The following is a 27,392-nucleotide window of genomic DNA, read 5'->3' as shown; positions in this document are numbered from 1 at the left end:
CCTGTGGATCTTTGAAGCTTTAGGGAAATTGCAGCCACCAAATGTAGTGCGGAGCTTAAATCTAGTCTGCCTCACTTAATGGAAAATGCACCTGACAAATGAGGACTTTTCATCTTGCCTTCCTAGAGGTTTGCTAGAAAGAGATGGTCTTGGAGCCTTTGATTGCATTCAGCCAGCACTTAATAACTGCAACAGCCACCACAAGTGGGTTAACAGGCTCAGGAAGCCCCTTACTCCACTAAAGAATAATGGATCTGAACTGGGGATTCTCCCACTCCCACTCTTTCCAGCCTAAGACAAGAGCACTTAGCTAGGTTGATGATTATATCCATTTTTGGATTAAAAATAAGGTCTTAAAATAACTTTTGAATTGATAACCACATTTTTAGATTTTCATGAAAGCTCTATAATGTTTGTAAAACTTTAGTCCTCTTTTACTATTTGAAATCACAAGTCCACAAATTCCACTCTGGATTGGTTAGGATACTGTAAGCCTATATTTCAGTAACCTAAATGAATATCTGATTCATGGTGATGGTAAATTGGAGCTCTTGGATGGTGGCCACTCTATTCTTAGTAAATCAAACAGCAAGCTCCTCTCTGTGTGATAATAGTCAGCTGTTTTGACATCAGCTCTGTGTGTGTGTGTGTGTGTGTGTGTGTGTGTGTGTATAGACATAACTCATTCTTTGGAATTCTCCCATGGAAAAGCACAGGAAGGAAGCTGAGGGGAGGATGGGGCGATTGCATCCTGTACCCTTTACAGGGGTGTGGCCACAACTGCCTCAGCCAAGGGGACATAATACGTTATGTTTGTTCACTTAGGAAGCCTGAGCAGTGATAAGTCCTGACGAGAGGCAGAAGTGGCTCTCCCTGTCATTCTTAGCTGGACAGGCATCTTCCTGGTAGAGGCCTATTGGAATCCCACCTAGTATTTCATGTCTAGAACTTTTGGAGAAGAGGAAGTGAAGCAGGAACATCAGTGAAGTGGACCTGCACAGCCCTTAGGACTCCAGACCCACCTTGACTTCAACTTTGGCCACTCGTATGAATGAAATTGCCAGTGGCAAGACCAGGTGCATGATCTTAAGGAGAATGCAACTTGTTTCTTCTTAGTGCCTCCTAAATCTGACTTGAAATAATGGATTCTACCCTGGCAAAGGCAGAAGGAAAGTCTTTGGGATTATATGAGGTAAGGTATTGGAGAGTTCTGTGGAATGAATTCCACTCTCACCTGATTTCCTTGTCTAACTCTTTGAGATTTACAGTCCTCTCTGCCCTTCTCTTTGAAACGTTCTTAAACGTGGTCCCCTCCCAGCCTGGTTAAGGACAATTACATACAAACTATGTGGTGTGTTTGCCCCACATAGGCACTTGACACCTTGATATAGGGGATCAGTGCTGAGAATAAAGCATGTAAAACTTTTACAAATAAATATGCAATCCCCTCGCTGTGAATTTCTAGGGTCCCACTGGTTTTAAATGGATTACTTTACTGTGATGTTAAGTACAAGTTCTACCTACAATAATGCTTTTGAAAGTGGCATTGTATTGAGTCTAAAAAGATTTCATGACAGGTTATCTGCTACTGGAATAATAGTGTTTTTTGATGAATTTTGAAGCTCTTCTCTCAGAGAATGGGGTGTAAAATAGATTTATTTTCCAGGTAAAGTTTATATGCACAAGTATTCATAGATATTCGTGTTCTAGAGGCTTCTGATTTAACAACAATCTTACAACAAAACTTTGAGAATAAAACCATGGTTTTTAGATATATTCTTGTGGCAACCGTGGCAAACTGACCCAGTTTTCTATAGACCTAAAGTTTCTAAGCAGAAAATCTGCTTTAATTAATTCTTAAAAAACTGGGATGAATCCAGGGAAAAAATTCACTACTACCCTCGTTCCTTACATATTAGTTTTAAGCAATGAAAATGTTTACTTTTTGGCTATAAAATGTCAATCAGTGGTTCTTAAGGCATGGTGGTGGGGGGTGAGTATGTTATTTTTTAAATTACCATATTGAGTGCAGCTGGCATTTAGTGCCTGAGAGCTAGGGATGCTAATATTCCTTCAAGTCCTGGATACACCCTCCTGAAGGATTTCCCACTAAAATGCCAATAGCTCCCTAATTGTACTCAGTATAGTGAAAAGTAAGTTCATGATTTAGTAAAGATTCAGGTGAGCAGTCTAATCTCTGGGATGGTCATTCATCTTCTAATCAAGCAAGTTTCGGGAGGGACCTACAGGGAACACCCACTTCTGTAAAATTATTCTTTAGAATCAGCAGCAATGAATGTTTCAGAAATATTTCTCCCACATGCTTCTAACTAATATTCTCAGACTGGGTTTAGATTAGCTCCAACAAGTATTTGGTTCAGTTCATTAAGGATAACCTCCTTCTTTAAATGAAGTTAGCTATTATAGTTCCTGATGTGTATTGTATGAGCTCATTAAGATCAAAGGAATAATTTAATCCTAACCAAAGGATGCTTTTATGCTGAACATTATATTTTATAATGATTATGTGTTTCTCAGAATTTTCAGCTTTAGGTACAATGTAAAGTAACATCTTGAATAATCTAGAGTTTGCTTTTAGACTTTGCTTAGTATTAAAAGGTATTATCTTTGAATGAGAGCTTAGTGTATGCATAATGTTTTTTAAATAATTAGAGGAAAAAAAGGAAGATATACAATCAAAACCCCGTTATCATTCCTGGTGTCTTTTTACATAGTGCAAGACAGATTCTCAAGTTGAACACTGGTGAGGGCGCCTCCGCCTGGTTCTTGATGGAGCCAGGCTTCAAGTTCATTGACAGAATTTTAAGCTTTGAGTTACTTTCCATCCAAGCACTGGGTAGTATTGAGATACTATGTGTGAGGTACTGTGCTACGCTCTTAGTGCCATCGTTTACGATTACTGTGCAGTAAGGACTTCATCTTTGCTGCCTGGTCTTTTGGCATCTGTTGATTAAGAAAGAAGTTTCAAAAAACATGTAAATAGGCATACTTTTGTTTTAACTTCTGTGTACTTATGAGAAACTAGAATGAAATAAATTTTAAAGGTAAAAACTGAGGAAAGGAGGTTGAAGGGTTGTGCTTTTGAGTATTAAAATAAAAACACAGCTACCTTTGAAAGAAGGAAGAAATAGATTTTTTTAAACTCATGTGTTTAACTCCCAATATGTGCCAGGTTTGCATCTTATACTTATGTACTCCTCACAGTTTTCTGGGCCAGGTGCATTATCATTTTATAGATTAAGGAAAAGGAGCCTATGCAGTTTTAAGACTTGCCTGAGGTCATAAATCCAGTAAATGGGAGAAATGGAATTTAAACTCAAGTCTGCTGTCACCTAGCAGCCACAGCCTGGCAACATCAGTATCAAATGATGTAGTACTCTTGTTGCACCTGTAATGTGTGATATGCTCCTAAGATCAGAAAACATGCTTCTGTTGGTAAATAGAGGGTCTGTGTGGACTAAATGCCAGTGATACAGTAAATATGCTGCATTCAGGGTTTTACTGAGTTTCTAATGGAGAATCAGAGCTTTACATTTTGGCTGATTAAGGCTGAGTGTGGGAGAGTTGGACTTTCAGGAGTTCGAATAAAGAGAGGCGGGGAAGAGCATGGTGGACATCGAGAATGAAATTATGGGACAGTGATTTGATGTGGAGAGGGCTTAGAGATAGACGAGCAACCTCTTGGGGTTGTTGAACTGAAGAATCTGAGATTGGTTCGCTGCCTTTTGCACTGAGGGTGGATATTTATATCTGCTACAGCTCTGTCTGCATAAGATGGATGGAGACAGGAGGAAGTTCATGTTCAGGTTATGGCTCCAATACTTAGTACTTGGCCTGGGCTTGAAGCATCATGAGCCATCATCCTTTCTTGCCTTTCTGCAGTCTACTCTGCACACAGTAGCCAGAATAATTTTTTTTGAAAAAAAATGCAGATCATGTCCCTTCCCTGCTTTGAATCCTCTAGTGACTTTCCATCATCCTCACGGCAGCATGGTCTAGATGCAGTGTGGTACAGTGTTGAGAAGCATGGTCTCTGGAGCAAGACCTTGGGTTCCCTCTGCATGTACTAGCTTCATGATCTTAGACAAATGTCTTAACCTCTCTGTGCCTTACTTTCCTCATCAGTAAACGTCTGGTGATAGTTCTGCCTCAAAGGGTTGTTGGAATAAGCTGGCCGGTTAGCTCACTTGGTAGAGCCTGTTGCTGTTCACACCAAGGTCAGGGGTTGGGATCCCTGTGATGGCCAGCCGCCAAAAAACAAAAGGAGGGGGGTTATGAGAAGTTTAAATGAGTTAATAAAGATAAAACACTAGAACAGTGCTGGGCACATTGGAAGCTCTAGAGAGTGTTTTGTATTATTATTATTACAATCTTCCAGCTGGGTCCTACCTGTCTCTCTGACCTTATCTTCTCCCACACTCTGCTCTCGCTGTATTACTTTGATGTTCCTCAGGACATGGTAGGCTTGCTTCTGTTTCAGGGTCATTGCATTTTTGTTTTATGCCTTTCCCTCAAATCTCAATAGTACTCTCCCACCAACCTCTTTCCACCCCATCCCCTAGCAATTTTTCTTTAAGCCACGCTATCAGTATCTGACATTACATTATATATTTATATGTCTGCTTATTGATCTCTTACCCCACCAGACCAAATCTGAGCACCTCGACATGCCAGGTATTGTTCTAGGCACTTGGGATACATCAATGAACAGAATAGACAAAAATCCTTGACCTCTTGGAGTTTACATTGTAGAGAGGAAGACAGAAAATATGCAAGATGTATAAGTAGATTGTATAGTAGGTTAGAAGGTGATAAGGTTATGGCAAAGAAATTGAGCAGAGTAAGATAATCCAGGAATGCTAGAAGAGGAGTTGAAGTTTTAAATGAGGCAATCAGAGTAGGCCTCGTTGAGATGGTGATGTGTAAGCCAGAAAATTGAAGGAAGAATTGAGCCATAAGGATATCTGGGGGAAACTTCCGGAGAAATGGAACAGCCATGGCAAAGGCCCTGGGGTAGAATACTACCACACCTTTGAGGATATCAAGAAGGTCGGTGTAGCTAGAATGGACGGAGGGGTAAGGGGTAGAGAAAGATGAGGTCAGAGCTATAATTGGAAGGGGAGTGGGTGGCAGTGTAAAACTTCATAAGAACTTTGAACTTTACTCTGAAAGAAATAGGGAGCCACTGAACAGAGGAGAGACATGTTTCGACATGTCAGTATTACCTGTGTTTGATTCGTTTGTAAACCATCCCTGAACTGCTCTGTATTATCAGGTATTCTGGGCCATGACTGAAACTCTTGGAAGGTATGGGCTGAAATGAGTCCTAGTGTGTCTTCTCACTGGTCTGTCAGTGATTTCCACCTTTGTCAAAATGAGTATTTAATCCAATGGTTTAGGATCAGGGATTTTATATAGGAAGTTTCTTTGCAGAGCCTCCTGGCTCTGCCCAGCACATGTGGAGGTGAATGTCAGGTATGGTTAGGACTTGGCCGTAAGTCACTCAGTGTGCATCTAGTGAAACATTTCACAGCCTCCAGGTGCTCCCCCAGCCTCTTGCAGTTGGCCTCCTGTAGAGGAAACAGCAATAAAGCATCTCTCTCAAACCTGGTGGTGTGTGGCGTTGAATTCAGCATGTGTATCCTGCTCCTCTCCACCCTGCCAGTACTCCCTTCCAGGCAGTGCTGTGGCTGCCTCAGAGGCCATGGTCTGCACACCTTTTGGTGCACAAATATCTCCCAGGTCACAGCTTGCAGACTTGTCATTGGCTCTTCTCAGCCTCTGTTGCTTTTTCTGCTCTATGGTGTGCTGGTGTCCTTTTCTCTCATCTCTGGTTCATTATTCTCAGCAAATCTTTCTGGTGTCTATAAGAAAATATCCATTCAGGTGGCTCCAAAGCCATAATCACCAGTGGTGCACTCTCAGGGGTGGCCTAGTACCATAATTGTTGTCTCTGAACATGTTTTACACTTACATACACTCTTTTTTCCATCCAGAGATGGTTTCAGTGTAAAGAATTGGGCATCTAGGGAGATTGGGTTAAAAACAAATGCTAAGTTTGCACATTCATGAGGAAGTTTGTTAATGAATTCTCATAGCACTTCATTAAATCAGTGCTCTGTTTGTTACATTCAGTGGTAAATACTCACCCCTCCCCCGCAGTGTAGTTCAGATCTCAAAGTCATTTTCAGAGTTTTCCTTTCAACTTTGCAGTGAGATTCTAGTAACCTGCCTAGAAAATGCTGGTAAATTTGCACTGTTTTAACAGTCAAGCAGTCCCTGTGAAGGTATGTTCTTTGCCAACATCTAGAATGATCATTTTGATTCGAATTGTAGCTTTATATTATTCTCCAAATCCCAAATCCCAGACAGGACATCTAATTCCCAAATGTAGCCAGAATAAATTCAGGACCCTTTATGATCAAATCTCAGGACATTGTTATTTTCAATTTGAATCCAAAAGGTAATTGAAAATAAATTTAGATGTTTAGGCCATTTTTTTTTTTGAGAAAATGTAGAAAGAAGATGAAATTACTTTAAAGCAAAAGAAAATTTGTAAGCATTGTTTTTCATCTCTCTGTCACAATCTGTCACATAGCATCTTTCTCACAAAACTTCTCATTTATTTTCAACTCCCCTGGGTTGATTGGTAGAAGAGTGAAGGATTTTAATACTTTTTTTGTTTCTATTTTATTTCTAGTACTGTATGGAGGTTTTAGAGATATTAATATAGACATAGAAATGTTTCCAAATCCAAAATATGTTTGGATATGTTTGATGTGTCTGGTTATGTCTTCTATATATTCTCTTATTATCTTAAAAGCTCACTCACAGGTCATTTTATGAAAATCCAAAAATCATTTACAGGAAAAAATTAATTTTTTAAAAATAATTTTCATACCTATCTCTGTGTATGTGAAATATTAGGGGGAAGGAAGAATTTGAAAAAAAAAAAAAACTCTTTATGCTTACATTATTTTAGCTTTTTGTGGCATTTAAAAAATAATTAATTTAGTTTTTTAAAAAACTAGTCTTTACAAGTACTTTGTAGGTTAATATAAGTAAACCAACTTTTCCAAGGAAGAAAAGGATAATGTCCTGGGGCCCAGACAACAACAGTAACTTTTACCACTGAAATCGGCTTTAAATATGGCCACTTATTTGTTGCTTCTGATGTCCATTCATAAATCCAAAAACGTGAACCCTGGAAAGTAAAAATGTATGTCTAGGGAATAGATGGGAGAACTTAATGATGGCTTAGACTTGTAGATCTCCCGAAGGGCATCTCCATAGGCGTCTCCCGAAGACACTTCAGACTTAACATATCCAGAGCCATTAATCATACACAGTCACAGGGAGCACTAATCATTCCTCCTCTGTCCTCCTTTAACAAAGTGTGCACACCGCCATCATAGCACTTCTTGCATTGCATTATATCTGCGTGCCAGTCTTCTCCCACCACACCATCAACTTCTTATGGCAGGAAATGGGTATTCTTGATTTTCGTAGTAAGCAGTTAATAAGTTCCTGTTGAATGAATGAATGAATGAATGAGTGAATGAACTAACAAATGAGAGGGACAATAACCAAAGAGATGCACATGGTCTATGGCATTGCTGTGTTGCTCAATTTCCCTGGAAATAACCATAGAGTAGATTTTTTTCAAAGTGTGGTCCTTATAGTCTCTGCATCAGAATCACCTGGTAGGGCTGCATGCAAAAATTTAGATTCCTGGGCCTGGACTCAAATCTACTAAATCAAAATCTTTGAAGGAGCACAGGAATTAGCATTAAAAACTACAACAACAACAGCAACAACAGGAGATTTACTGGAAACAATGGAGTTGGGCAGTCATTTCCCTGGAAGATCAATTAGCTAAAATAAAAGGCAGCCAATGATGACTTTTGACAGTGAATGGGCAGGAGATGTTGGTAAGTCTGCTCATACAAGGGGGCTTTAAAAAGTTGTGTGTAAAAATGAAATTAGAAGTTAAAAATAAGAAATGTAAGCTTTGTTTTTCAATATAACCTCCATCAAGTTCAAGACACTTTTGTAAGCAATGATACCAGCCATTTGGTCCATCCCTAAAGAACTCAGGGTCCTGGAAATTTAACCATGTCAATATAGTCTTTTTTACATTATTAACTAAATAAAAATGGGTTCCCTATAAAGATTTTTTAAGATTAGGCAACAAAAGTCAGAAGGAGCCAAATCAGGACTGCAAGGTGGATGCCTAATGATTTCCCATTGAAATTCTCACAAAATTGCCCTTGTTTGATGAGAGAAATGAGCAGGAGCATTGTCGTGGTGGAGAAGCACTCTCTGGTGAAGATTTCCTGGTTGTTTTTCTGCTAAAGCTTTGGCTAACTTTCTTGAAACACTCCCATAATAAGCAGATGTTATCGTTCTTTGGTCCTTCAGAAAGTCAACAAAGAAAACACCGTGAGCATCCCCAAAAACTGTTGCCATGACTTTTGCTCTTGACCAGTCCATTTTTGCTTTGACTGGACCACTTCCACCTCTTGGTCGCCATGGCTTTGATTGTGCTCTGTCTTCAGGATCTTACTGGTAAAGCCATGCTTCATCTCCTGCTACAATTCTTTGAGGAAATGCTTCAGAATCTTGATCCCACTGGTATAAAATTCTCACCGAAAGCTCTGCTCTTGTCTGCAGCTGATCTGAGGGCAATAGTTTTGGCACCCACAGAGTAGAAAGTTTGCTCAACTGTAATTTTTTAGTCAGAATTATGTATGCTGTACCAATTGAGATGTTTATGGTGCTGACTATTATTTCTGCTGTTAGTCGTTGGTCCTCTTCAATTAGGGCACAAACAAGTTTAATTTTTTTCCTTGCAAATTAATGTGGATGAACTGCCACTGCAGGATTCATCTTCGACGTAGTCTCATCTCTTAAAATGAGTTATCCGTTTGTAAACTGCTGGTTTCTTTGGGGCATTGTCCGCATAAACTTTTCACAAAGCATCAATGATTTCACCATTCTTCCACTCAAGCTTCACCATCAATTTAATGTTTGTTCTTGCTTCATTTCAGCAGAATTCATGTTGCTCTGATAGGGCTCTTTTCAAACTTATGTCTTATCCTTCTTAGTGCCTCAGACTAGGTCCTGCTGAGACATGTTAAAACAAGTTAATATGAGTTTATTTTGGTGCAAAATATTTTTATAATCCATGTGTAGTATTTTCATAATACACATTGAAAAACCCCTTGTATATAGATTTTGTTTAAGACACCTAGGTGTTTCTTCTAAAAATCATGTGGTGTTCCCCTGTACAGGTCAGCCACCAAAAAAAAATCATGTGATTTTAATTAAGGAAAAGGGGCCTTTTTCTCATCTAACAAGCTCTGGGAAATTTTTCTGAGCCACTGTATAGTTAATAGAAGAGAGTTGTGTATGGTGAAATCTTTAATCTCTACTACTTTATCCCCTGGGTCCAAATACTTTAATTGTTTCTCCCTTGGAGAAGCAGACTTAACAGAAGTAATTCCAATATTAATAACAGGATTGATTGGAGTAGCCCTAAAGAGTAATTAAAAAAAAAAAACTAAATGAAATCACTTTGGAAAAGTATCATGGATTGCTAAAATAAGGCAAGTGTAAAGATTTTCAGAAGTTGTCTTTCTAAAAAAATTTATTGCAACATAATTGGTTGTACATAACTGTGAGGTACAGCATTGAATATCCATACCTGTGTACAATATGCGATACTCAAATCAGGATAATTAGTATATTCAACATTACACAATGTAATCATTTTTTTGTGGCCCTTTACCAGTTTCTTTCTAACCCTACACCTTTCCCACCCCTAGGGGGTCTCAATTCTGTTGATCATGTTTCCACAATACTTACAGATATATATGAAAATTATATTAGAAGAATTTTAGAACTCTGTGTGTGTGTGCATATGCACATTTTTCTTTTCTATTTATAGAAACTGTGTAGTGAACTAGACTTGTAAGAGAATAAAGAAGACATATGGGACACGAAGGGACAAGCTTTATATAAACCCTACCAAACAAAATTAGATTTAGAGAAAGTATTTAAGTGTATGTATTAAACATCTCCAATGTTTCTTTCTTTCTTTTTTTTTGTAATTATATTCCAGCTAAGAAGTTACCTGACTATCTAGAGCATGCACTTTTAAATATAGACTCTATTTTAACTGAAAAACAGATGCTTTAATCCTAATAGGAAGGGAAATAGGAATGAGGATAGGAAAGGGGGCAAGGAGCAAAGACAAAACCAGGAAGAGTACGCCTCATGGAAGCTGACATGTTTCTAGGATGAGTGGAAGGTCCCTCTAGAAGAAGAAGTTAAAGATTAAGGTGATAGAAGGTGACTGATGGAAGGAATTGGGTCAAAGGCACTATTGCAAAGGGATGTAGAACCCTGGGCAAGAAGGCAAGAAGTAGGAATGGATACGAAAAGATGGTGATAGGGAGACTGGGAAACCAAGGGAGATCAGGCCTATTGTCCTCGACGTTTTCCATATTATAGAATTCCTGGTACCCTGCTCCAAGTAAGAGGGCGGAAATTAGGGAGGGGATGTGAGGACAGTAGGACAGATTTGGAATAGTTAAGAGAAATGGGGAAGGGAAGTGGCTAAGTATAAATGGAACAATTGGTGGTTGGTTGTAAAGACCAGTGGTGTTTCTTTGATCTGTCAGAACCTTTGCTCAGTTAAAGGAAGAAATAGATTTATAATTACTTCTGTATTACACTTGTAGGGGATTTAGAATCCTTTCTTGGGTATAGCATTTTATAGTCAGTTGTTGTTCTTCTTTGGGGGTGTGAACATTTTGAAAAGACCAAGTCACCTAATATAGGTGAGAAATGAGGGCAAAGAAGAACAATTCATACAACCTAGGGAAAATTTTGTCCTCAAAAATCCACGAAGAATAGATCTGAGCAGGGAAATGCTATCACTGTAAAACTATTCTCAGGCTAGACTAGAATTGACTACATCCAAAACAAAGGTGTGAACCTGCCTAAAGAAAAAAAAAATCAACCTGAAGGACCAATTAAAATTGCTCTTATTGGAACAAAGAAGAGGAATGAGTCATTCCAGACATTCTTTAGCATGGTGTGCCCATGGCTGGCCAGGGCTCTGCTTGCCAGTAGCAGTAGGGGCAGTAGTAGTGGTGGAGGTTGGGGTTGTCATATCAAAATAATTTGAACTCCATGCCCCTAAACTGGTTTATTTCTAGGGACTTTATATTTGCCATAAAGGGTAGTTTTCACTCAATGGCAGAAGTGTTTGCATCTGTCAAGGAGAATGAATGATCAGAAATACAATCTTATCAAAGAAAATTTTCAATCTAGAATAACCAGAATATTAATCAGTTTAGCTATGTCCCACTTAACAAGCACTGTGCTTGGCAGGGAACAGCACAGAAGCTTTCCTTCCCTAGTAAGGCTAAAGGATGGTCTCTTGCTGTGGCATTTGGACTTGATTTTTCAAATCAGAACAGACCCATCCAGCTTCTGCTTGCGGCCTGCTCATCCTGATTCCAACCCATTTCTCATCATATTTGGAACATCTGTGTTCTGTATGAACCTGAATACTCATGGTACATTTTAGACATTTGGCTTTAAGGGGCCAGCCTTTATTTCTTTAAATATCATAAATTTAATCAAATGGAGTTTTCTATATGACCTATGCACTAACTAGGGGAAGTAAAGTCAGAGATCCATAGTTTATCTAAACCCACATGAGCTGGTGGGTGAATAGAATACTTAACTCTAGTCCTGTTTCTTGGTAAAGGGTCTGGGAAGGAACCCCCCTCATGTGTTCTCTCTTATTTCCTACTCCTGAGACTAAGCAGGACGTGAAGGGCATGCGGTATTTCTCCCTTGGGGTGAACGTGACTGGTACAGAAAGCGGTATTAGTGACTGTCTTGGAGAAAGAGATGCTGACACTGGTTCTCTGCGCAAGCTCCCTTCTGGGGAACTTGTACGGGGCTGTGTGGAGCCTCAGGGATCTGTCCAGGGGTCTGTCCAGGGCTCAGGCCTCTTAAAATAATTCTCATCCCATTACCTCCTTTCCATTCTACTTCTGCTCCTCTGCTTCCCAAAACTGTTGTGTTAGAAATGTATACAGTTTGGCTTGATTGCTTGGAGAGAAAAAGTTTAGTAATACCTGTCTGAGTTATGCATTTCCATTCTGATAAAGTGTGCCCTACAAATATTAGCATTTTCTTTGTGCCAAAGTCAGAAAGCTTGGAAAATGCTGCTTTCAGGCCTATTCTTTGGGTCACACAAAAGCTTAAACACTCTCTCCTTTTCTTATCTTGACTAGAGGTGTACTACCTTTGGCCTTTTGTAAAAGACTGTCCTAGCAGATGTGATGGCTTGGTTGGTGTCCCCTGAGTGTTGTTCCTGGCAAAGCTGTGCTGTATCTTGACTCAGTTTCATAGCTTAATGTCCCTTTTGTTCATTCCATCTTGAGTTCTGTTATATTCTCCTAGCTTTGCTCTTCCTTTCCTTTTTATAAAGGATTTTATAGATGGGAGCTCACCCCAAACCCTTTCCTATAAATCAGTTCATTGCTGAAGCTGCAGCAGTTGTACCCTCTGTTCTGTGCAGTTTTGTCTTTTGGCAAAATAAATCAGTGTTCCCATGACCTCCTCCTTAGGTCTGATGAATTTGCTGAACAGCTCACAGGACTCAGGGAAACACGTTTGCTGGTTCATTATAAAGGGCACAGATGAAGAGACGTGCAGGGTGAGGTAAGGGGGGGTGTGCGGAGCTTCTGTGCCCTCCTGGGTGCACCAGCCTCCAGGAACCTCCACGTGTTCAGCTACCCAAAAACTCTAAACCTTGTGCTCTTGGGTTTTTATGGAAGCTTCATTACGTAGGCATGATTGGAATCATGGAAAACCGTGTAGCAATGTGATTTGAAACAAAAGGGCATGATCCACTGCTAATAATAGACTGAGTGGGGAAACCCAGCAAGGCCTGTTTGTTCAGATTCTTCTTAGCCTCTATGTGAAACATTCCTCCCTCCTGGGGCAGGACACTTCTGAATTTTTTTATGGCCAACTCCAAGACAGAAAAGCAGGGGAAGATTTGAGTCCTGCCTTGGGGAGCCAGGATGAAAACCAATATCACAAAATGTAAGTGTAGAAATTCATGCTAATAATCTGTTGGGAGGTAGTCATTAAGAACAGTGTTCATTAATATTTTCTCCTTTATCTTTTCTCCATTCATTTTAGAACTTGTATTAATCTTTGAGCTAAGGAAAGGCAGGTTATAATTAAGCTAAAAAATGTTTCTTTGGTTTTTCCAGATGAAAATTCTCCAGCCAACTTCTGGGATTCTAAAAACAGGGGTGTGACTGGAACACAAAAAGGGCAAATTGTGTGGAGAATTGAACCTGGGCCCTATTTCATGGAACGTAAGTAACTGAGTGTGAAATATAAGCTTATTATTGAGCATTGTGTAAATATGCAGAAATCTGCAAAGTCTTTCTGAATCTTACTTTGAAAGTTTTCATTCTGATTTACATATTTATGCCATGTAGCTCCACTCTGGAAAATATATTCTTTTAGAAAATACTCATTAGAGAATGTTCACATATTTTGAAAAAAGTGTGTGTGTGTGCACACATTTATATATATACACATATAAATATATACATGTATATATACATAAACGTGTACATACACAAATATATACAGTACATATATATTTACATATACCTTATGAATGTATGGTTTATAAATTATGCATGGTTGTTTTAATACTCTACACATTTTTATATACCCTTGTAGCTATATTTCTAACTAATATATTAATTATATTAATTTCAGGAAGCAAAAGGAATAATTCAAGATTTCAGTTAATTTAAGAATTTTATTTGCTTTTAGAATACTTAGTTATTATTTTTGCCAGCAGCAGAATAACTTTGCATTTGGATCCTGGCCTTTACAAAGTGTTGATGAGATCATCTGGGGCACACTGCTAGAGTTCAACTTACTAGGAATCTAAAATTGGCTACAGATAACTTAACCATTACCCGATTAATCCAATGTTATATTTGTAAATTTAAATGCTTCTGTATAGTACTTGTTTCACAGAAATATCTCATACCTTTTTATTTTGGGTGAAGGAGGTTATTTACATTTGCCACCTAGTATTATTGAGAACATAAGTAACTCAATACATTTTTGTGGAATAGAAAAAAGAATGGATGAATAAACGATTTGCTAGTTGGTCCAGGTTAACATCCACATTTACAAAATTGATTTTTATTTTTTTGGCAGCTAGCCAGTACAGGGATCTGAACATGTGACCTTGGTGTTACAAGGCTGTGCCCTAACCAACTGAGCTAACAGGCCAGCCGGATTATTTTTTAATGTAGAAATAATGGGCTCTTTAAAATTTTTCTGAGTTGTTGAACTCTGTGTAAGTGTTAAGATTTCTATATGCAAGGAATTTAATGTAAGAGAGAATGTATGGATACTAATACTTAAGGATGGTACTTATTAAACCTTAAAATAAAAGGTTTAATTAAATGGAAACCTGCTGCAAGCATATCTTTATTGAAGCATATAAAACTTCTGTAATATAAAAAATTATTCCAAAAGTTTAACGTCTATTACTTTGAATTGCCATTAAGGGCATCACATCATTTCTTCCACCATCCTTACTGGTAGGTTTTAGCATTCCAGACCTTTCTCTAATCCTGTGTTTGCACCCTAAGGAACGTCTTCTTTTCATAGTTTGATTTTCTGGCTAGATTCTCTCTTTACACCTTAAGTGGAATGTAGTTTTTAAGAGAAAATGCTCATGAAATAACAGAAAGCTAGGGTGGGGTGGGGGAGCAGATACATACAGCATAATCACAGCTAACAGCACAGCATATAGAAAAAGTTTGGAGAGAAATTTGCCAACCGGTGAATAAGATTGTTTCTGCGAGGTAGAACCATGGGTGACTTGTTTTTCTTGCCTGTTCTTCTTTTTCTTTATTTTCCAACATTGGCCTAGCTGGCATGACTATCTAAGAAGTGAGGATAATGACTGATAAATAAAAATGTGAGGAAAATGGAATGGGAGATAGCTGGTTTTACTTTCAATGTGCTTTCTTCTTTGAAAGGATCCCAGGGTTTAAGGGCCAATCTAGCTGAGAAATATTGCCAACTAAACTTCAGGGGAAAAGGGAAAACCAACTTCCCGTTCAATCCAAAATGCTGAAAGCAGCTAGTAATTACTGTCTATTGATGGTGTGTGCAGAGTTCTATTACGGGGCTCATGCGAACACCTGGGAAGAAGTCAGTGTTACACATTGCTGTAATTTGGAACATTATGTGAGAAAAATCCCTTGACAGAGTATCTCCTTTGCCGTGATTGATATCCTCCCCCTCTGCTAAAGTGTTAGAGATCCATAATGTTCTGACTGATTAAGCTGTAATCAAATATCTCTGTCTTGACAAATGTTTGCTCTGTATCTCACTCCAGTATTTCATGGAATGGGCTTGACATTGAAGCTGGGAATTGGGAATGAAGAAAAGAGTAGTGTTTTTTTTATCTTTTTCTTTGCTCCTCTAATTTTGCATTTCTACCTTAACTCTTCACACATAAAATTGGGAGTAGTGTATAACATGGTTGTAAAACTGGAAATGTTCTGTAATACATTTTTTAAGGACTGAGAAAAGTAGTCTAAGTTAAAGTCCAGGACAATGAATAGAACTTTCTGCTTTAGTATAAGCCTATCTTCATTAATCAGAACGAGGCCTCCCCCAACACACGTTTCTATCCTTGCAATGTAAAAAAAATAAATGTGGTATTTATGTCAGTGCCTAGAAGTAAAGTTCATGCCTTGTAGATGTCATTTTTTAAACCCATTGTCTGGCTAGAGCATTCTTAAGTGGACTTCACAGCATAATGAAATTTTGCTTGAATCTCTGGAGCTGATGGAGTGGAACTTTAAAAGGAAATTGAGGGTGGGGGAGGTTAGACAACTTCTAAAATTCTGTATATTTTCAACCTCTGGTTTAAAAAATTTATGGTATTTAAAAATATTTGCTTTCATCTTCAGAAAGAAAATTTGTTTATCTTTAGCTCATCAGAAGCCCAAACAAGGTAAAATTTTCTAAAAATTGATCTATCCAAGTTCTTGGGCAAACCTGGATTTGAGCACTATCTCGGCTATTTCTGAATGTGAGATGGCTTTTGTTTATCTGGATAAACCTCCAGTGGGGGCAGGTGGCCCAGACTTATGTTTTTACTGGGCCTACTTGAATGAATTTGAAGGACAAAGACAGGTTTAATTTTGGATAGATGATCTTCCTAGGCATTAGAGAGGAGAATCAGCTTCATCTGCACTTATTTGTCATAAGACTATCGAATATTCCACAAGTGAGTGTGTATCACAGAAACTGAATGAATGGGTCATCTCTGCAGTATGCGTTCTTGAGTTTTAAAATCTAAGAGGTTTCTAAAGTTGTCTTGGCATGCCAGGATGTCTGTTTTATTCTATATAGTTGTAGGGGTCAAAAGAAGACCTCCCCTTCAAACCCCTGAAGGTTCATGGAAATCAACCGAGAAACATGGATTAATAGGAAAAAGAGGCATAACAAATGTTATTTTAACATATAGAATGAGAGAATCACAGAATGATTGCCCAATAACCCAATTGGGTACAGATGCTTGTATACCCATCTTCACAGAGGATGAGGAGATGGAGGTGTATGAGTGAATGATTTTTAGGGGGTTCAGTGGACTTAGAGAACGTACAGTGGCTTGAGACAAAGCCTTTTGGACCCACAGAACAGATAACAATAGGTAAATGATTCTCTTCAAGAAGACAGTTGTCTGTGACAAAAGTCTGTCCAGGTGTATTGACAGACTTCAGTCTTTCTTCCTGTGATACGAGTTAAGTTAACAAAAACTCAATGAAAGGACCAGTGGTAGCTATATTCTTCTTTGGCAGGTCTGGACATTAGGCAGATAAGGGACCAGCTTCATCCTGTGCTTTGAAGAGTGACAGAGGATTGAGAGACAAGAGGGGGCAAGGGGAGGTCAGAGAGACCTCAAGTCTCCTTCTTTATTTCAGCATGTCAAAGCACCCTATTTTTGGTGTAACAGCCTCTAAGTCCTAACATAGTCTTTTATAAATTATAGTCATTCATTTGTTCGTTCATTCATTCATTCATTCGTTCATTCATTCATTCATATCTGCATTTTGTCATTTCTTCATTACTTCTATCCCTCTATCCATCTTCCTCCCCAACCATCATGAAATAGTTATTGAGTGCCAATTTTGTGCCAGGTACTATTCTAGGTACTCACTAAATCCTGGATGAATGAGTGAGCATAGCAGTAAACCGTTCTAGATTGCTGTGTACTGAATTACTTTGTGATCATTAAGGATAATAACAAAACATTGATTTCATATTAATTATACAGTGCTTTTACCTATTTACCTGTCTCAGCCCTGGGAAGTAGATATACGGTTAAGAAACAGTATTAGAAGTACAAATGGCGTGTGTAAGTGAGAGCCTCATATCTGAGTGGTGCGCAGGTTTGTGCCTTGCCAAAATAGATGCATATGGTTGGCTTTTTATTGGGGAAGAGGCGTTGGCCTCAGCCTCTTATTTTTACTATCAGAGCTCCTATTCTAACCTTCACCCTTTATAAGCCCCTTCCTACCAACATCAGAAGGGTCTTTTTTTGCCCTTTGAATGAGGATTTGGTGCTTTTTGTTCTTTGTCTTCATACTTTATGTATGTCTGTTAGGTTTCTGCCACATCTGCATTGATATTGTCTGTCTTTTGTTTTCATGACTGTTCTTCTGAGCTTTAGCAGAGGGAAGCCTGTCCATTCCAGGCTCCATTAGCCCTTGTTAGAGAAGAGACAACTTGCAGTAACATATAAATGACAATTGAGCACATCAGTGAGAATGTGTGCAAATTTCCTCAAAAGCATGAGGATTGAAATGTGTTTATTCTTAATTTGTGGTCTCTGAATAAAAGAATTATGAATAGGAACCATAATATTACAAGCGAAATAAAAGAATATAGTGCAATGGTTAAAATGTTTTAGAATAAATTGCAATTAGCTAACTTGTTCTATTTTAATGAAATAGAAATGATTAAAGGAAAAAGGACTTTTATATTCCATCCATCTTTATGGTTGAAAATATTTGAATTCTAGAAACTTGGGAAAAATCCAGATTTTCTAAATAGGAACAAGCTGTTAACTACTCCCTAAGTGAATCTTCTAGCTATTTAAAGTGGTGGATGAGATCCCAGTCTTTGAGGCAAAACCATTTCTTGCAGGGAATGGCTGGTGGAACCTTTGTTCAGACAAGGCTTGAAATATAATCTTATATAAATGCCTAGGGTTAATGTAGCTGAGTTGAGATTGCTTTTAAAAAATAATTTTTTTTATTTTTTAGGTAGTATATAGAAAAAGTATAATGTTAAAAAGATACAAAAAGTGAATATCTCCCCAACTTCGAAGTCCAGTCCCATTTCCCCACCCTGAAAGCAACATTGTTACCAGTGTCAGGTTATCTGACATTGTGATCAGTGTCAGTGGAGATATTTTATTTATACACAAACCCAGAAATATGTTCTTCTTTTAAACAGATGGTTAAATGATTGCTTTAAAATGCAATGTCAGAATCACGCAGTTACAGAAACCCCTTTATGGAAGAACAGGTTTGTTTCTAAAGACTGCTCGAAGTTCCTTCTACCTCCCTACCCTCCCCCACCATAAGGCCAAAGTGACATCTCACTAGAGATCACCTCCCCTTCTGTGCTGGAGGTGGAGCTGGCATGCTGTTGCCCTGGGGGACGTTTTCATTTGTATTTATGAAAGTAAGTTAAAATTTTGAAAATAAAGGGCTTCTCTGTCTTGTCAGCATTTAAACAGAGGATGCCAAATCTTTATCTTAGTAACACTATAAAGAGAAAGTATCCCAAAGATTATTCAAAGGGGTTAATATGTGTTCATGATTCAAGACTGGCTTTAGCCACTCACGAGGGACCTCACAGAGGTCACACAGGTCTCGTCCTCCTGACGCCACAGCTGGCCCAGCCGATGGTAGGTCCTTATAGGTTATACAGAGGCCTTACTCTTCTTCTGGCTAATTCCCTCTGAGGCAACGTGCTTTTTATAAGTGGATTCTTTGGAGAAAATACTCTTATTTTTTTATAGCCCAAAGGAATGAATGTATTTATGTGTGTGTGCATGCATTTATGTATACACATATGTATATATATATTTTTCTTTCCATAATTTGAGGCCAATAGGAGGAGATGCCTGCCACATCAGGCTGTGGGCAAACCACGTAGGGTAGATGGGATCAGTCAATGCTCCTCAGTCCGTATCCTCCACCCCCCCTGCTTGGGCACTGGGCTCCTCCCTAATCAGATACTCAGTTATCATGTCTGTGTTCCTTCCACATGTCCTTGTATATATTTCTCAGAAATAGCTTTTTTATAAAAAAAATTTTCTCTTGCAGTTAGAGATTACACATTGTAGCTGAAATAGAAGCATGAGCACCTGGACACCAACTTCCTTTTTCCACTCTTTCAGTATTCTTCTCAGTTACCTCTTCCTATAACCCAGACGTTCAAGTACATTAACCAAAATGCTGCTGTCCCCCTTACTCAGAGGGAATGTTGTTTAGTTACACCATTTAAAAAATCTTGAGTGATCTCCTAAAACACTAAGTAATATTTGAAGATGAAAATTCTCACTCAGAGTGAAACATTCGTATGTTTTAAGGGGCAGAAATCTTCACTGGTGTTCTGCTGAAGGAGCCGGCTAGTTTCCATAGAAGTGCAAACAGCTCCCAGTTCTGTACAGGACTGATTTTTCCCTCTGATAACCAGCCTCTGTGTGTGGTGTTGTAATGAGTGATCTGGGTATACCCCCGTGGCTTTGCATGCCTGCAGCACAGCTCTGCAGTGTTTTTGGTGATCATTTACACAAAATCTGCTTGTTTGCAATTCAAAATAAGTTTATCTTATAGTTTCAAAGATTCTAATTTGTCATCTTGATGATTTTTGTTATAATAAGGAGTGAAATAATACCCAAAATCGGTCAGCCGGCAAAGCTGGCCTGGTTATCAAAATCCTCCAAATAAAAATAAGCAGTTGCATTTTTTTGGTACAGTCTGTTACCTATCTGACTTAAAACATTAGAAAAGAGCAGATGCATCCTAACTTAAGAAGGAGTTAGGGGAAGATGTCTTATAAAAACATACTTCTCTTTGGTGAGAAGATGACCTGCTCACTCACTAACCATTGATTTGATCTATGAGTTACTGCTGCAGGCAAATTCACGGACTGCTGGTTCCCCAGCATTTAGAATGTGATACTAATGAGCTTATGCCCACAAAATTCAACCACCATGCATGTCACCGAGCTTTGTTCTGCTCTGGCAGTCCTTGTGCATGTTACATAGGTTTGTTCTTGCAGAATACATGCTATTGGTCTTGAAGAAAGTAAGTGGGAGAGTACGGTTTGCTCATATCTATCCAGCTATTACCATTTCAAAAATAACCAAAAACCTGTGTTGGTGTTCAAGAAAGCCATTTGCAGACGTGCTCTCAAGGAGGCAAAGTGGTAGCAAAGCCAGAATTCCTACGTAGGTCATCTTATTGTTCCTCAAACCAGCATGCGCATTCCTGCTTCCCTGCTTTTGCCAATCCTTACTCCTGACTCTCTCTAACCCCATTTTTCACATCCTTAAGACTGATTTGTTCCGTGACACCTTTCTGACTCTGCCATGTCCTGAGCAATCTTCTCCATGGTATCTGCTCTTCTAGCGGGGGCCTTTCCTTTTTAGTGTTTGTCTTCTGTATTTTTGTCCTTCTTGGGATTGTCATCTCATCTTTGTGCACCATAAAACACCTGCTAGGCCAGAAACCTTTCCTTGATTTTTCTGCACTGTCTGTCTGGCACAGTGCTGGGCATGTATTGTGGTGGGTATATAGTTAAAATCTTTTGATTGATGATGCAAGTAGAAAGACTCAATATTTTACCCCATGATGGAATTTTTTTGAGATTTAGTATTTAGTCATTGATAGGAAGAGTGTAGTGATATCAATTCCTGGAAGAGAATTTTTCTTTAGTTATTATATCTTTTTCTTTTTTTTTTTTTTTTTTTTTCCGGTGACCGGCCCTCAGCCAGGGAGTGCACTGATCATCCTTATATAGGATCTGAACCCGCGGCGGCGGGAGCGTCGCCGCGCTGCTAGCGCAGCACGCTACCGAGTGCGCCACGGGCTCAGCCCTATTATATCTTTTTCTTAAAATAAGCAAACCAGATACTCTGTAGGAGGTCATTGGTGCAGGCAGGGAAGTCAGCGGATGATTGACTGCCTTGGGGAAATGCATGGAGCAGCCCAACTTTAATAATTCAGGTGAGGGAAGAACTCCCTCCTGCAGCCTAGGACTCTCCCTCTGATGCCTGCCCATCAGCATTATTGCCTATACAGAGTGACTCCTTGGGAAAAATGCATCTTGCAGCAACACTTCAGTGACTCAGACACTCTGCATACAGAGAAATTCCAGTGACCATGGGTTTATCTTTGACATACTTTGGCTTTATGCTCTTTAAAATTGTAGTTCCCCAAAATCATAGCTGGCATATATATTGCTTTTTATCAAACTTGAATTAACAGAACAAAATTTATAAACTGTTTGGATGTCCATATGCTTTCTTATACATACACACATATACATATACACACACACACACGTGTGTGTGTGTGTGTGTGTATCAGTGGTTCCTAGATTTGATCCCTGTCTAGTAGATGCATTTAAGTCACTTGGAAAATTAAGTGATACAGATTTATAGACTCTATCACTGGAAAATCTACTACAGTATACTTGCATAGTTTGTTAGACAGCTTTTTCTCTATTTCCATTGACGGCTACCGTTTGTCCATATTGTAGAGGTTAGGAGTGAAGGATTTGGAATCAGACAGATTGAGTTTGAGTCCTGACTCTGTCAGTTCCAGTTTGTTTGGCCTACAGCAAACCTCAACACCTTCTCTGTAATACGGGGGCAGGAGTTTATGCCTCCGAAGGTTGATGTGAGGGTTAAATAACATGAACACGAGACGTAACACTATGTCTGGCACATTGTGGAGCACCTCAATGAATGTTAGCTAGTCTTATTATCACTACACTATTTCCATTTTGGTGTGTTGTTTTAGTGCATCATTTTTTTGATATGTTTGAGATGTTATTAGAAAGTTTCAGATAAACATATAAAATCAAACAGTAATTGGTATAGTCTGTTGCCTCTGATTGAAAAAGAAGAGTCATTCAAAGAGTCATGAGTAGGGTTGCCTGATAAGTGGTATGGTGGATTTCTTCAGCTGATTCCTAAATGACTTGTTTTAAATTATAGTTTTTCTCCAATTGCTTTGCAGCGGAGATAAAAATCTGTTTTAAATACTACCACGGCATTAGTGGAGCCCTGCGAGCCACGACCCCCTGCATCACCGTGAAGAACCCAGCTGTGATGGTGAGTGCCCTTGCTGTGGCCTCCTCATGAGGTCCACGCAGGGACTAGGTTTCTATTTTTGCCTGTGCAGCTCTGCCAGGGTTATGAGGAACAATGGAAAGGAAATGCATAACAGTGTGGGCGCTGTTTCACCAAAGGAAATAACTTACAAGGCTGGCACACCTGAATCCATAATACAAATCAGTGGAAAAATATGGTTTGGATTATAATAGTTCTGTGTGAAGTCAACTCTTCAGGGAACCCACTCATGAAGCACAATAGTGAGTGCCCCACCACTGGAGGGTTTTAAACTTAGTCTGGGTGACCAGCTGGTAGGAAACAGTGGTGTTGCATCTTGTGCGAATGTAATTTACATGAATTCAGTGAGTAAAAGAGAAAAATAAACCTTTTAAATAGTGGGTGATTCTATCTGCTACTCAATCCAAAGAGCTTTTGCCCTAAACAGAGAGTGAGATGAGAGTCACAAATATGCTATTGCCTCAGGGGGTCTTAATGCTGGATCTTTCTCAGTGCCGAGTTGGGGACTAGTGTCTAAACACACTGCATATGTTTTTGGTAAAACATAGTCAGTCCATGGAAGCCAACTTCTTCATCAGGACTTGAAGCATGAGCTATCTAATTTACTTTTGGTTGAAACTGGTTGTGTTGGACTTTTGAAAGAAAGCATGTCCATTTCCAACATGGCACTTTCTTGAGGATTATTTTTCACAAGTTTTGTGATTTTTCACTCAATAGACCAACTTTAGAATCTAACAGTTTCTCAGTAGACGGCTCCGTTGTACATGGTGGTTGGATACAGATTCTTTGAGCCTAGGATATGTAAATTATTGCAATTTGTATTAGTCATTAATAAGAATGAAGTTATGGAAGTATAGAAAAATATTAACTCTGATAATATAGAATCTTCAAAACATTGTGTGTGGGGTGTGTATATATTTATGTATTTATATGTGCTTGTATTTTTGGAAATAGGGAAGTGGCCAGGTTGAAATTTAGAAAGTAATCTCTGCAGATGGCATTTTGAAGTTGTCCAGACTCACTCTGTGCTGTCTCTGATAGTGCCTGTGCCTCTGAATCAAGCAGTCTTTCCCTTTCATTGATTCATTCAAACAAATGTTCGTTAGATGCCTGCTAAATGCCAGGCATTGTGCCCAACATTAGAGAAGAAATGATGGGAAAAAATAGTCCTTGATCTTATCGGTCTGGTGGGGGAGAGAGACATCAATTAAATTATGTTACATTTATTTGAGTGATAATTGTATGAGGGGGAGTGAAATGGGGCTATAAGAGCACATACTAGTTGGATTTATTCTGATCAGGAAAGTCCTATAATGCTTCCCTGAATAAAGTGTGTCTGAGGGACCATCTGAAGGATGAATACATTGGTAAAGAGGGGAGGATTTCAGGCAGAAGGAACAGTATGTGCAAAATCCTCAACATCTAAGTACTCTGCTCACATTGGAATTATATTTGAGTTCCCATTGTAGAAAACATAATGTAGGATATAAAATAGCCTACATTTACTATACAAGACTTTGAAGGTCACCATGAGAATAACAATTGTTAACTACAAAATCTGCCATGTCACATAGTAAGCACTGGAACAAGCCTTGCTCTAATTAATATTCTAAAAAGAAAAGTTACAAAACTGGAAGAGTGGAGCTGTTTATAATAAAACCTTTGAAAAATTCATTGTGCGTGAAATTAGACAATAGCTTTCAAATGTGATAAAGCACTTTTTTTGGATTCAGATTTTTTTTTCAGACTTGGGCAGTTTCAATACCCAGATATCACTGAAGGCAATGGGAGTTTACAGCCCAGTGAACACTGATTTTATTCCATTGATTTTGCATTAAGATCACTCTGTCAAAGCCTGTGGATAGTTTGGAGAGAATTAATTTGCTTCAAAGAGGTTTTAGAGCACCTTTAAAGCTTCATAGATACAGCACTGGCAATCAGAATAGAATATTTTGGTTCAAAGACTGATGAATGGAGTTAGTGGTCAATGGATTTCTAACCAAGCTTGAGAGAGTTGGATCTGTATCCAAAATTGAAAGGCTGTGCCACACTGACATGTCATTTTGGGGTCAGCACTGTGTTTCTATAACAACATGATGGAAACCTAAGTATATGACATGTGTTTAGTTGTTGAGACTTATGAACAGCATTGATATTCACCAAGCCCACTTACTATGATTATACCACAGCCATATGCAAAGGATAGACCTGGAAAAGTAACTGAGAAATTCCACAAGGAAGGAAATGAGCTGCTTTCCTAATCATATGGTCTCATTTCTCACATATCCTTTTGTAATGAATCAAGGATAAAAAAAAATATTTTCTTCTCTGTCATTTGTATTTTGACGTCATTGTCATTTATCAGAGTACACAGTGATATGTGTCTCAGAGACTTGGAACAGGAAATCCTTTGGCTTCAGGGACAGATTAAGGTTCCCATCACTCACTACCATGTATTGTTTCAACAGTTGGTTGACAGTGTTGCTTCTGAGTTTTCCTGGAATGAATCTATGGAGTGAGTTTATTTAAAAACTTCTCTCTAAACATTGAATGCAGATGTGTTTATTATCCCTAATGCCCCTGCATCTAGTGGTAAGGTTTGACCTTTCCTGGCTTTATTGCAATGAATGATAAAATTGAATTCTTTGAATATTATTTCAGATGAGCATTTTGCCAAAGTTGTCAGGCAAGAGCTTTTTCTGTGAATTCTTTGAGAATTGTTTCAGATTAGCCTTTTTCCAGACAGTGACTTACATTTTAAAAATGAGTGTTACAGGACATTTTCTTTTTTTTTTTTTCTCATAAATTCTTATACTATTTTAAATAGATTTTAAATGAAGACAGGCTATGAATCTTTTTCATCTCATTTAACTTGCTTAGCATGAGTACCCATAGCAGGCAAAGATGTCATGTTCTTGGGGTGGCATATGGTCTATATGTGGTGAGGCCACAGTTTCTTGAAGTCTGCCTGTGCCCAGCACTATTGCTGAGTGTCTGTCTCGGTTGTATAGTCTAGGGTCATGTGTAATGAAAACAGGATCGGATAGTCACAGCCATCAGATGTCTGGCCAGTTTGCCGCTGCCTCTGCTCCTGTTAATCGGGAATGATGACTTAGGGAGTGCAATACAATATAGCAAACCACACATATTTGTTGAGAGCCAACTCTGTGATCATCAAGGAGTTGGTTCTATGGATGGAATAAAATAAAAATTCCCCGGATGATACCCTGGTATATTGCAGACGACATGTCAAGCAATAGGAAACAGTTAAGTGTCACACAAAATAGTCTTGACTAAGGTACAGGAATTACAGAGAAGGCAGTAGAAATTTATATTTCGAAATCTGAATGGAATTTCTTTGTAATGTTTCAACTTTGCTTGCATTAATGATGTTGTCTTATCCCCTGGTGGTGTGTGCTTTTTACAGGAGTACATAAGGAGGTTGATTCATATTTTTAGGGAATTTTGAAGCTTATTTTTTAAATTTTAGGTTAAGATTAAATTTAAGAATGACCCTTTCTCTTGCCTCCGAGAATCTGCATTTGTGTCTCTGTTCCAAGATTTGGAAATAAAAAGACATACGTTACAAATATGGGTTTGATATAAAAATCATTGCATTTGCAAACATATGTGGTTCCCCAGGAAGATTTAGTAGCATCATATTCCTATGAAACTTCAGATACGTGGTTTTTTCCTCTTCAGATGGGGGCAGAAGGCATGGAGGGAAGTGCTTCAGGAAGTCTGCATTCTCGAAAACTCATTAGCTTTACATTGTCAGGTAAGAATGTCTTTAAAATGGTATCCAGTTTGAAAGTGTGTAATTTCAACGGTATGAGTAGTCATTTCATTCTACAGATTCGCATATATGATATGTGAACTAGTTTTTTCTTTTTTTTGGTCATACTTCTGGAAATTCGAGTGTATCACTTACCATGGTAAAATTAGATTGTGAATATAAATTCAGAAATTATTTCTTCTACCAAGTTTTCTGGTGATAAAAAGACTAAAAACTATATGTAGTTTCTTAAAAAAAACTGTAGTGTAACATCTACTAATCCCTCTGAGGAGGTTTCATTATCGAAAACAGCTTATGCCTACCTCAGCTAGAGAAAAGAAAAATTTGAGGACAAAGGAGATAAAGCTAAGAGATGCTTTTTCTGTGGAGGAATACACATAAAATTTGGAAAGTGAATGACAATTTTTTTGTTTGTTTGTTTTCTGGTTAGTAAAATATTCTTATTGCTTGTGTGTTTATCATGCAATTAAAACACTGCTTTTCACGTTATGAGTTGGTACTCATTTGCAATTTGTTAGTGTGATTTAGTCGAAACCAGCAATTTTTAAGTAAAAGAATAGAATAATATCAGAGTTTGCCACTAAACTGAAATTTATATAAAATAAATTGTATAAATTTATATAAAAATAAATTTGTATAAATTTATACAAAATAAATTTAAACTGAGTTTATACAAACAAATTTTTCACACAGAAAAATATACATCCCAATGTATGTGTGTACTAGGTATCAATGTAAAATGTATTTCATACATAAGTCACTGTCAAAAAAGTTTGAAATCCACTGATTATCAAAAAAATGAATTGGCAGTCATAAAGTCAAGAATAGTGCAAATCAGCATTTGAAATGGACTTTTAAAACAGGCAACTGTACTACAGTACATACAGAATAAAGTCTGTCACTGTAAGGTGTTTTGTTTTCATTTTTCTGTAGGTATAATTCTTCCAAAACTTAAATTAGATCTACTTTTCTTGACTGCAGAAAAAAATGTTGTGAATGGCAAAAGCGAAAGTTAGAAGACCTGTTCTTGTAACAGACACTTCCACA

General features: G+C 38.3%; 1 protein-coding gene across 2 annotated transcripts in view; it reads left to right on the top strand.

Moving 5' to 3' along the window:
- HECW2 (HECT, C2 and WW domain containing E3 ubiquitin protein ligase 2) overlaps positions 1-27,392 on the top strand; it is a 221,972-nt gene that overhangs the window by 76,424 nt on the left and 118,156 nt on the right. Inside the window, exons 1-4 of one of the 2 annotated variants that reach the window (XM_063092369.1) lie at positions 869-1,192; positions 13,329-13,436; positions 22,437-22,531; positions 26,252-26,327. In XM_063092369.1, the coding sequence (XP_062948439.1) occupies positions 13,430-13,436; positions 22,437-22,531; positions 26,252-26,327 (178 nt within the window). In that variant the 5' untranslated portion in view covers positions 869-1,192; positions 13,329-13,429. Of the gene's footprint in view, positions 1-868; positions 1,193-13,328; positions 13,437-22,436; positions 22,532-26,251; positions 26,328-27,392 lie in introns of those variants that run through there. The other variant, XM_063092361.1, reaches the window with a different exon arrangement.

This window comes from Cynocephalus volans, chromosome 1 (genome assembly GCF_027409185.1).
Source record: "Cynocephalus volans isolate mCynVol1 chromosome 1, mCynVol1.pri, whole genome shotgun sequence".
Taxonomy (NCBI): Eukaryota; Metazoa; Chordata; class Mammalia; order Dermoptera; family Cynocephalidae; genus Cynocephalus; species Cynocephalus volans.
The sequence above is the reverse complement of the archived record's forward strand: the minus strand, read 5'-3'. Positions and strand labels throughout refer to the sequence as shown.